At 41.0% G+C, this 12,360-nt stretch overlaps 2 protein-coding genes across 2 annotated transcripts; one reads left to right on the plus strand and one right to left on the minus strand.

Annotated features, from left to right (window-relative positions):
* The first annotated feature begins 1,883 nt into the window (after positions 1-1,883).
* LOC124121109 (E3 ubiquitin-protein ligase TRIM56-like) lies at positions 1,884-2,524 on the plus strand. Its single transcript, XM_048397301.1, has 2 exons — positions 1,884-2,175; positions 2,343-2,524. Exons 1-2 carry the CDS (start codon positions 1,884-1,886, stop codon positions 2,522-2,524), a joined length of 474 nt encoding a protein of 157 aa, XP_048253258.1.
* Positions 2,525-7,157: 4,633 nt separating this feature from the next.
* On the minus strand, positions 7,158-9,841 carry LOC124151889. Its single transcript, XM_046524613.2, has 2 exons — positions 9,733-9,841; positions 7,158-8,806 (listed from the first exon to the last, which is right to left on the minus strand). The coding sequence occupies exons 1-2, from the start codon at positions 9,839-9,841 to the stop codon at positions 7,158-7,160; spliced, it is 1,758 nt and encodes a 585-aa protein (XP_046380569.2).
* Positions 9,842-12,360: the final 2,519 nt, after the last annotated feature.

Below are 12,360 nucleotides of genomic sequence, written 5' to 3' on the forward strand. Positions count from 1 at the left end.
GACCAGACTGACATGATTATCCACACATGAATACACATGTACATGTATACAAGTATTATCAGAGTATCGTCGTGAGCTGACTTACTACACAGGCGGCAGGTCTTGGCGCAGTACAGCAGCGCCCACCTCTGTTGTGTGTCCGACTCGCAGACAGACTTATAGATGCTGCATGTTGATAGTTTGTCCTCACAGACGGGAGGAGGCGGTGTTGTTGTCGTCGTCGGTGCTGTCGTTGCTTAAATCGTCAAGATGGGACTTTTCACATTTTAATTATTGAATTAGTGAATATATATGGCTAGTATGAGGCAATGAGTGTTTTTTGTTCTGATCGCCCTCTGCAAGGAAAAGCGACACAACCTTGCCATATTCACAGTCAGTCTCGGCTGAAATGACTATATCAGGAGCATGTGTTTTATTGTGATGATGGAAGGTCTTAGCGAAAAGTCTGGCGAATCCTGCCCCAACACATGCAAAGGCAAGTCAATTGTTCACATAACAAACACGGGAACATGTTACAAGTCAAAACAAGGAATTGCATTGGACATCATTATCGTCACCGATGCGTCAAATTTGGAAATGTCCTTCATATGTCTACCATAGAACGTTTTGAACGCTTCATGAGGCCATGAATGTGGTAACCTTGATCAAACAACTTGTGAGCAAGAGTCGCATGACGCTCTTGGTACAAAGAACATGCTCGATTGTTCCTCAAAAGCTGTGAGATGTAAACACCAAAAACTGGAGCTGCAGGAATGTTGCAATACAGTCTTGAGTAGAATGTTTTGCGCTCTGAATCTTTGTGCATAGATCTAAACATGAAACAGGTGAGGCGGTTTGTCTCCTTTAATTCTAGTTCAGGTGGGTAAATCAGTGGAAGGGAATTGGCTACTTTATGGTTATTGAAGGATATCAGATCATCGATATACCTGAAGCATTAATTGAACTTCCTGGCCAAATAACATTGTGTTGAAGAATGTACTATTATTTATATGCATAAAGGAACAGATCAGTAAGAAGTGGAGCACAATTGGCACACGTGGGGATGCCTACGTCTTACATAAATGTCTTTCCAAAACGTTTACATAGATGTTATCAATGAGGAAGTCCAGCATTTTACACATTGTTTCTAAGGAATGTTAAACTGTGGCATGGTGTCTCAGTGGGCTAGCACTATGAAACCGGCATTTATCAAGTACACGCAGCAACACACATACATTCACATCCATTCTCTCTCTCTGTCTCGTTCTTGCTCTCTCTCTCTCTCTCTCTCTCTCTCTCTCTCTCTCTCTCTCTCTCTCTCTCTCTCACCCTCTCTCTCTCTCTCTCTCGGGGCACGGGTGGCCCAGTCGTCTAAGGCACCGCGATTCGCTGTGCAAAGTTGCGTCCCCTGGACACGCCAGAAACCTATGATTGTGGGTTCGAATCCCGGTTCACCCCGATTATGTTTCTAGGTTTGTGCTCGTAGGTTTTACCGAAGTGGTAAACGTCTAAGACCTGCATCACTTCGGGCTTTCCTCCCACGTTAAGCTGACACGCCGTGATATAACTGGAATAATGTTAAAAGCGGCGTTAAACCCAACTCACTCACTCACTCACTCTCTCTCTCTCTTTCTCAAACACACACACACGCACACGCTTTCGTATGTTGTTAAGGATTGTAGTCATAATTAGGCATTGGAACATGAACATGTGTTGGAGGTACATGAGCATACAGCAAAATACTTTATGTCTTTAACGATCTTGTATCCATATCTACTCTCTGTGAGTTCATTATTGATAAAAACTGCCAGTATACCATTCAAAAACAAAAAAGTGTTCTTTCAGATGAAAATGTGTATAATGTTAAGTTGATGATTTCCAATATTTTTATTTTAACATTTAAGATGGCAGTGCACCGACAATTGACAGACAACTTATTGACGTGCAGCATCTGCATGGACGTCTTTGATGACCCCTGTACACTTGTGGTTTATCACACATTTTGTCGGAAGTGTGTCGTTAGCTACACTGAAACCAGACCAGAAGCCATCAGTGCCAAGTCTCTCCTCTGTCCATTCTGTAGAAAGATGACCAAAGTAGCCAACTCAAACAGGCCAGTTGAAGAGTGGGCACAGGAGGTGAAACCCAGCTTTTTGATTCAGGGTCTCTTGGATTCATTTAATCCCAAGACAAAAGGTATTTCCCAATAGGCTACCAGTGTTGAACTCATCCTAACATTGTTACGTTCTTCTATCCCTGGTTTGTGAATTCCTTGTATGTACATTGAAAGGTTAAAGGTTATTTCGTAATATTATAGTTCTATTGTTGAAAAATAACTGACACATTTGTATGTATACTTGCAGATACCCCGAAGTGCATCCTATGTAGTGATGAAGGAGCGGCACCTCCAGCTACTGCTTGGTGTGCTGACTGTGACACCAGTCTTTGTGAGGGATGCCAGAAGGCTCACAGACGTATTCCTGCCACTCGTCACCATGACGTATCTGACCTGTCCACAGAGGTCAAAATCAACCAAAGACGCTAACCATTCTGTAAGCAACATCCAGATCAAAGCATGCAGTTCTACTGCAAAGATTGTAAGAAACTGCAATGTCAGTCCTGTTGCATCCTGTATCACAGAAAGTGTGAGGCAATTCTACCGTTTGAATCTGTTATGCAGAACTGATCAGCTGTGTTACAGGAGTTAAGGAAAGACTAGCGTCCCATTTACAAGCAACAGACAGTAAGCTCTCTGTTGAGAGCACCCCTCGGCGGATTGCAAAACTTAATGCCCATCACATGGCCGTGACCCTTCCCGAGACAAGGGAGATACTAGTGATTGGAGTGAACCCTGACCTTGTTCTTCAATCATACATTTCAACGAGGAAGAAGTACTTTGGTCTGACAGCCCTGACACCGACTACCCTGGCAGCAGGATCTGGGTCGCCTCCCTGTGTGGACATCCTGGACATGGCGGGGAATGTGTTGAGGACGCTGAATCGTGTCACAGATTGGGGAATCCTTGTATCAGATCCTTTATTCCTATCTACCACCAGTCAAGGTTACATCCTGGTGTCATGCAGTCATGCCCCAAGAAGTCATGTGCTGTGTATGACACCAAACGGAGATGTTGTGTTTAATTATGTACCCACAGGACAACACCGAGCAATGAATCCATGCGGCATCACTGGAACAAACACAGGCGACATGCTTGTTGTTGACGACATGTCAAACAAAGTGTTTCATTTGAGTAGTTCAGGCACATGGTTGAGAGACGTACTGACGTCAAGCGATGGCATCACTTTCCCTTATGGTCTGTACTTTGATAAGCGGAGGCGTCTGTACGTCACCAACTGCCACTGTGTGATGGTCTACAGGTTCATAACACGCAGCAAACCAAGAGGACCTGAGAGTGATCTCGGTCACTTTAAATAGTGTAGGCGTGTTTACTGCTACTTCCGTGGTCCGAGGGCTGTGACTGTGTTCGATCCTGATGATGAGGTGACAGATGATGATAGATGCACAGAGGACGCAAGCGCATTGTAATGAAACAACATGTTTACGAAACATTTACTTTTGGGAGGTAAAATAAAATCATTTTGTTAAGCTGTGTCCCCTTTGTATTGACATGTGCATAACAACTATTGTATTTAAAGTGTTGTATATTTTGGCTTTGACGTGATTCGATTACTTTTTAGAGGTGATAAAACAAGTTGTCAGTTAAATGTGACTGCATGCAGCCTCGTTATAATGCGGCGTGGTATCTCAGTGGGCTAGAACTATAAAGCCGGCATTATGGGACAAGAATGTTATATTGGTGGGGGATGTGTGTGTGTGTGTGTGTGGGGGGGGGGGGGGGGGGGGGGGGGGCTGTGATGGGTAAACGGATGGGTAGTAGATGGGTGAAGGAGGGGTAGACTAGTAGTTAGAGCGTACACAGGTCACAGGTCCTAGTCCCCGCATGGATTCGATGTATGAAGCCCATTTCTGGTGTCCCCCGTGGCCTCAAATCATAGTAACATAATGTTTACTGTTGTATGCGTGACTTCTTACTCTGCCAAACATTAAACAGCTGATGACGTCACTGTTGTTCCCGACAAGGAAACACGGGTGAAAACTGGGTTCACATTAACACAAATAACACCTTACATCGAATGTCTCAACAGAATTTGAGAAAAAGCAATAAACACAAACACCCCTGGAAAATCAAATGTGCAATTGAAGAAGGAACACTGTCATATGTAATTGGTGACTTTTTAATTGAAACATACCTGCCATTAGAGAAACTACAAGCTGCTTCTACGCGGATGTGACACTTGCATCTGTAGGTTTAGCACCCTTAATCACAAGCATATTCTACGTCAAATAAACGGAAACATTTGCCATTTATATGTGTATGATCTGGGCAGAATATTATTTCGAGAACAGAAGCATATATGCTGTGTAGGATTCTGTTTACAATTCACGAAACATCCGTAACCGATCATATACCGTTTTACCGATTGAAGCAAACTTATTATTTACAGAAATAACCTTTGGGCAACGAGGAAGTACGTGTTATCTGTTCCCAGTGGTTTATAGTGAGTTCAGAGCCTTGGCGAGGTATTAATACTGACGATGAAACGGATGTTTTTCTGTAAACTATTTTCCATACTTCTGATAGATAACCATGGCATTCACGACTGTTTCATGGAATTATAAGTATATGTAAATTAACAAGCTTGTCGGCAGTGTTGTGATCGCTCATGTTTTCTAAACTTGTCCTTGGATGAATGAACAAAACAGCATCAATATATATCGAAACAATATGTATTTGTGAGTAACGAGGTCACATGAGATTTTAACCACCATTTCTCCCTTCACATCACACAGCGTTAACTGATGTTTGTTACAAAGACATGCGTCGTGTTCAACGGAAAGAACCAAGTGCTGAAACGATCCCTTTTCACATCTTTTAACATAAGTTCACTTCGTAGAACGGGTTTCATTGTGGTGTGGTGTGTGTTATGTATTCATTTAAACAAGAAAGACAATCTGTACAAAGGTAGTGACTGCACTTTTATTATGACAGAAATGTAAACACACGGATATGCATGTAAATGTTTACCAATACACTGAAACTGACAGGAAGTGGTTAATGGTTAATTTTCAGAGTTTTATTGTATTTACAAATATATTATTATATACTTCACGAGGCAACAAGGCTTTACTTTCCAGCAGTCGCTTACATGCCACAAAAAAATGCGCGCCAATTGTTTCTTTGTTGTTCGTCGCAGCACTCGACGATATTCAAGCACACTGATGTCTCACAGCTCCACATCAATGTCAGACACAAACATCGCGAACACCTGGTGTGGGCACAATAAAACTGCGCACCCCCCAATCACTGCCCCACATAATAGTTCTTAAAGTTCTTCTTTCTTTTAAAAAGCGGAATCGGTGCACTTAATTCGTAGGTTAAAATTAACGTATCGGTTTGATTAGTTTCAACAAAATCAGTTAATGCACTAACGTGTCACTGGATATTCTGGTTCATCGATCACTTGATTGTCTGGTTTGTTTACAGGCCGCCGTCTCACGATACGAGTACAGCTGTGCCGCGTCAGGGACAAATACTTCCGTTGTCATGAAAATTGTGTGATTGGCGAGTGCTACCGATAGTGCCGGACATGCTTACCCTTTTCGCGAACACCTGGTGTCATCACTCAATATCACTGGTCCATCCATATAAATTTCATAACTATTTTGCACTTTACGTCAAATTTTATTCTGTTTCGGCGGACACTCTAGACTGATGTTCTCTTGTATTGGAGGTTCATATTTACGGCATTGCCTAAAAGTCGGGCCGGGCCGGGACAAGACGGGCCAAAGTGTTACTTCATTATCGGCGATCATACCTACATACAATTGATGCAACATACACACATGACATAAATGAACAATCACCAAACAAAAAAATGCACCATAAATAAGTAATTCGGAGTAAATCGCTTGAAAACCAGAAAGTGGAGCAGTGTGTAAGCGTCGCTGATCTTGGTAACATGTAAAAGAGCAATCGTTAAACGAAATAAGATTTGAAACGTATCAAATACTTCTAGCTATCTTGATACAACGTTCCATCTGTGAGCATAGTGTTTATATTTATAGGAACGTTCTATATATAAGTAAATACCACTTTATAATGTCAACATTTGAATCCATTTGATGATAAATCTGTGCGGTTTAAGTTGATTTTGAGAGCCCGGGCCAAGTCGGACCGAACACTTCTGACATAGATTTTCTTAAGAAAATACAGTAGAAATACTTCACTTTGAGCACCTTGTTTTCTTTAAATACGATGTACCGTGACATTATAAAGTGGTATATAGGTAGATATAACACTAATCTATAGATGTAAACACATTTGAAGATACATATGTGTGTTTAAAGTTGATTTTGACCGGCAGGGCCAAGTCGGACCCAACCAGGCAAAACACTTCTGATAGAGAGAATGAAGAGGGGAAAGGGCTTCACTTTTGAGCACCGTGTTTGCTACTGCAATATGAGACACTAAAGTGTTATATAGGTAGATATGATATTATAATTAACCTATAGATGTAAGGTATGTGTTGTAATTTTAGAAGCGCTTTGACAGTTATTAACACGTATCGTGTCAGTCCTATGACATTCGCGAATATCAACTTGCAGAAAACATCCTGTGTTGGTTTAACATGAATTAGTAAAGGTTATTTAGGTATGCCAAACACGTTAATGAATGAAAGAAGAGTAGTCAAAACACTGTCATTTCGAATTCCTGCCCAGGACATCACACCCCTGCATGCTAAGGTCGGTGACAAACCTTCTCATCAAAGTAAAGACACAGTCAAGACACTGACTTTTCGGTATGAACTCTCGGTATGTAGCTATAATTATCAGTTTATTACATTGCTGAAGATACATTTTGATTCAAACTCAATTAAATGAGCAAAACTATCCGTTTCTGGACATTTGAGATCTGCCTAGATATGCACGTTTCGTTTTATTATTCTGCAATCCATGTTTAGTATTACCCGCTGGCCCGGCCCGGCCCGGCCCGACTTTTCTTGGTCCGACTTTTAGGCAATCCCCATATTTACATAAACTTTTGTCACTCAGATGGTGACGGATTCTATCAGGTACAATCGTTATACTTCCACATCTTAGGTGTTTCTTGTAAATCTGTAGATCTTCACACAGTCATCATCGGTGACATACAGGTGCTGACTTTCACACAGGTAGAGACCATACGGAGATGTAATACCATCACGTGACGTCAACACTTCCCTCACAAACGTCCCAGAAGCGCTGAGTTGAATCACACGATTTGCAAAGTGATCTATAACCAGGATATGTCCTGTGTTGGTTTCAGTGATTCCATGAGGGGAAGGATTCTGCTGTAAAGGCTGATACCTGAACACAACATCTCCATGAGGCGTCAGACAGAGGACACTGCCAGCTGCGAAATCATCGCAAGACACGAGGATGTTACCCTGCCTGGTGGTACTGAGGTACCAAGGACCTGATACAAGTTTCTCTCTATCTGTGACAGGATCCAGGGTCCTCAACACATTCCCCGCCATGTCCAGGATGTCCACACACTCGGATCCTGCTGCCAGGGTTGTCGGTGTCAGGGATGTCAGACAGTGGTACTCCTTCCTTGTTGAGATGGATGACTGAAGCACCAGCTCAGGCTTCACTTCTACTATTATTATTTTCTTAGTGTCAGGGAGAGTCACAGCCATTTTATTGTTGTTTAGTTTTGCAATGCGTCCAGGAGCGCTTTGTACCCCCAGCTTACTCTGACATGACTTCTTGTTTCTTTTGTAGAAGGATTTCACACACTTGTTGTCATAATCTGTGACAGCTATGGTGTCTGTGTTGTCGACAACAAACACAGCCACGTCATAAGCTTCGGGTTTTTCCTGATCATCTTTTGCCTGTATGTCCACTGTGTCATACAGAACTGCTGTAGATGTAGAATCAAAAACATCTTCAACAATGATATCAATCACACCCAAGTGTAGATCGTTTAGTTCCTCACACATCAGATGACGATCGTGTATGAAACAAGCCTTGCCCCCAGATACATCCTTCATACCTGACTCTGGGACACACACAGTGGCTGCCTCCTCCGACTCACTCCACAGATACATCTCACAGATGTCCACGTCACTCTCAGACCCCAGAGCTCTGGCCAGCAACATCGAATGTTGACGAATCATCTGCCTGGCCATCTCCTCACGCTTCATGTCTCCTTTCAGCTGTCCTCTTTGTTTCTCTGTGACGTCATCTATTTGTTCCAGGAGTTGTCTTTCCTTCTTCTTTATCAAGTCAATGGCAGTGTGGGCTGCTGATCGGACCTGAGACTGAAGGCTGGACTTGTTCTCATTAATTTCAGTACATTTTGCTTCCTTCTTTGCAAGGCGAGTGTTTGATGTTGCTAAATCAGTCTCTAGTTTCTGTTTTACAGATTGAAGAGTGTTTTGCATTTCAGGCAACACAGATTCTAGCGAGACAATGGACTCACACTTTCTGTGATACAAGATGCAACACGATTGACATTGTAGTTTCTTACAGTCCTTGCAGTAGAACTGCATCCTCTGATCTGGATGTTCTTTACACATAGGTTTGCGTCTTTTCTTCACCTTGACATCCCTTGACAAGTCAGATACGTCATGGTGACGGGAGGCAGGATTACGAACATGGGCCTTAAGACATCCACCACACAGCGAGACGTCAAAGTCAGAACACCAAGATGTAGCCAGAGTTGCATCCCCGTCATCATCACATAAGTTGCAGTTATTTGTTCCTAAAAAGAAATATACACATGTATTATGTTGACATGGTTTATATCTAATGTTGTTTACAGAGAAATATAGGTTATGTTAGGATGCACGAAGAAAGTGCTCCACATGAATATAAAACCTATCAATATGAATATAAGAGCACCTATTTGCGTCATCTTTATAAAGACATTTATCCTTTCCTTTATCAGTACCCATTTAAGGGGCACCAGGGGCGCAGTCTTCTAAATCTGCATATCTGCATCCCTCAAATCCCAGAGTCGCCCTCATTATGTTTCATGGTATGTCGGCACCATTCTTGTGCTCGTGGGTTTCACCAAAGTGACATTTGACATCGGATCGAGTTTTCCACACCTATCAAACTGACACGCGATGCTATAACTGGAATAATCAAGTACGCATTTCACGTTTAAGTTGGTTCATTGTGGAATTCCAAAATAGAAAATACAGTACCTGTTAACAATATGTACCTATCAACTAGTAATAAAAACAACCTGCAAGCAGCATTCGTCTTTAAAAGCTTAAAAGTCATTCTTGCGAAGACATGTTAGAATGTCACTAAAAATATAATTCTATGAACTTGAAAATTACAAAATTCTGTTGAATAAATTGAGAAATGTATTTTTTGTGTTCGTATGCAATAATAAAGGCATTAACATTACGTGGCATTGTGACCAGACAAGCTCAATTACATTACTTCAAAATCATGAGAATCAATAATTAGTCTCAGAAGCAAACGAGCAAATATGTTACAGGATTGACTGCAGGTCTAACTGTGTCACTGAAAGAAATGACAGATATTCAAGTAATGTTAGGACAACAACGAGTCTGTCATAGATGGGTAAATACTGTTGCCTGTGTTGAAGATGAATTAAAACTATATGGATTGAGTGGAAGTCCAACCACCATGGTCTCTGGTGTATACTTATACCTTGATTGTAGGGAGCGAAGGAATCCAAGAGACCCTGAATCAAGAAGCTGGGTTTCACCTCCTGTGCCCACTCTTCAACTGGCCTGTTTGAGTCGGCTACTTTGGTCATCTTTCGACAGAATGGACAGAGGAGAGACTTGGCACTGATGGCTTCTGGTCTGGTTTTAGTGTAGCTAACGACACATTTCCGACAAAATGTGTGATAACACACAAGTGTACAGGGGTCATCAAAGACGTCCATGCAGAAGTCAAGAAGTTGTCTGTCAATTGTCGGTGCACTGCCATCTTAAATGTTAAAATATAAATATTGGCATTCTCAACTTAACATCATACACCTTTTCATCAATAAGAACCCATTTTTATTTTTGAATGATATACGGGCAGTTTTATCAATAATGAACTCACAGAGAGTAGATATGATACAACGATCTTTAAAGACATGAAGTAGTTTGTTATGTGCTCATGTTCCTCCGACACATGTTCATGTTCCAATGCCTAATTATGACTACAATGTTGAACAACATATAAAGGCGGTCATTAAGTGAGAGCGTTACGTTAATGCTTGAAAATAGCTCAGTGTCATTTCACATAAAAGACGTCCATGCAGATGCTGCAAGTCAGGAAATTATCTGTCAATGTCCTGTGCATCGCCATCTGTAATAGTAAAACATATTTATGAACAAACAATTTTAGATTTTGACCCTTTTGTGAATTACATATTTTCAGTTGAGGTGAAGTGAAAGATTTATCATCATAATTTTAAGTAATGACTTGTCCAGCTCCAACAAAGCCAATTACTACACTTACACTGAGACAGACTAATACATCGTCTTTGAAATATTTTATTACACATAACATTTCTCTCTTAAATAAAAACAATTAATTTTTTCGTGATGCTGATTTCATAGGGATTGTTAGAGCTGGCTACAACTGTTTTTATATAAAACTAGATAGGTTTTGTTTTTATAAAATACACATATTCCACAGTCATGGTGCAGGACCATATTCAAGACTACTTTAATGGTAGAACATTATCTTCTAATTGTAATTTGACATAGGTTTGCTATCTTTTTCTGGACTCCGTTATAGCTCACGTGATTTATTTATTGAAAGTGCCATTGTGCAAATATTTCAAGAGAACTTAGATTTTGTACAAGTTGCAACAAATGATGTCAAAATGTATAATTATTTCAGAAAATAATATCTTAATCACTAGTTTCACCACAATGGACATGTAAACAAATTTTGCAAAATATTGCACAGAATCCATAAGAATATATTTGTTCATTTGTTAAGCTCTGAGAACTTGTAACAACCCGGCCTTTGGCCTCATCCGTATCATGAAAACATACTGATTGATTTGTTGACTGATTGGTTGGTTGGTTGGTTGGTTTCAGGACATCGCAAGTTTACAACAAGTTTCAGTATTGTGTAACACCCCATGCATGAACCACCGCCAGCTCAATCATGTTGAAACGTCATTAAAATTCTTATATATGGACATGACTCATTCCAGTACATTGCATAACGAAAGTGGAATTTTTGATTCTGTTGCCTGACCCAGGGAGGGGTGGGGGTGTCCAAGGTCCCCTCCTCTTTCTTTAAAAACAAATTGTGTAGGCAGTAAACTTATCTGAACGAGGATTTGGATATGTTGGACCCCTCCCCAGAAATGTTTGATCCGCCCTTCTATTCTAGGGAACAGATTGACTCTTGCAGCATAAATAACACTGACATCTGTTACTTTAATAAAAACAAGTTTTGATAATGGATCTGGATCTATATTGCTGACATTTTGCTGTTGCAACGTTCAAAATAAACTATAACTCAATCTTATAATACAGCACACGCAGGGACCATACGACCATGTACAACCAGGAAGTATGAAGCTATTTTCACACCTTCCATATACCTGTGGCATGTCACACTTATCAAGTATATACGGGACGTCACACTGATCAAGTATATACGGGACGTCACACTCATCAAGTATATACGGGACGTCACACTCATCAAGTATATACGGGACGTCACACTCATCAAGTATATACTGGACGTCACACTCATCAAGTATATACGGGACGTCACACTCATCAAGTATATACGGGACGTCACACTCATCAAGTATATACGGGACGTCACAATCATCAAGTATATACGGGACGTCACACTCATCAAGTATATACAGGACGTCACACTCATCAAGTATATACGGGACGTCACACTCATCAAGTATATACGGGACGTCACACTCATCAAGTATATACGGGACGTCACACTCATCAAGTATATACAGGACGTCAAACAAACTTCCATGTTGCCAATGCTCACATTACCTTTAATTGTCAGTAGTTTTAACCTCTCATTCTTCCAGTCTGTCTGAAGCCATGTCGATTGTGTCCAGGCGTGTCGAAGGGCGGTTCGCTAAACTGGTATGCATTTTCTGATACTGGTAACCAGTCTAGTCACTGCAGGTGAAACACGGATCGCGACTGACATGTAGGGACGCGTCCAGTGTATACTCTACAACAGTGCTTCATTTTCCTGATGTTTGTTTTTGTCGTCTATTTATTTTTTATCAGTGTATCTGTAATTTATTGAACTATTTGAAAGAATTGACTTATTCGA

This window comes from Haliotis rufescens, unplaced genomic scaffold (assembly GCF_023055435.1).
Source record: "Haliotis rufescens isolate VD_foot unplaced genomic scaffold, xgHalRufe1.0.p SCAF_17, whole genome shotgun sequence".
NCBI lineage: Eukaryota > Metazoa > Mollusca > Gastropoda > Lepetellida > Haliotidae > Haliotis > Haliotis rufescens.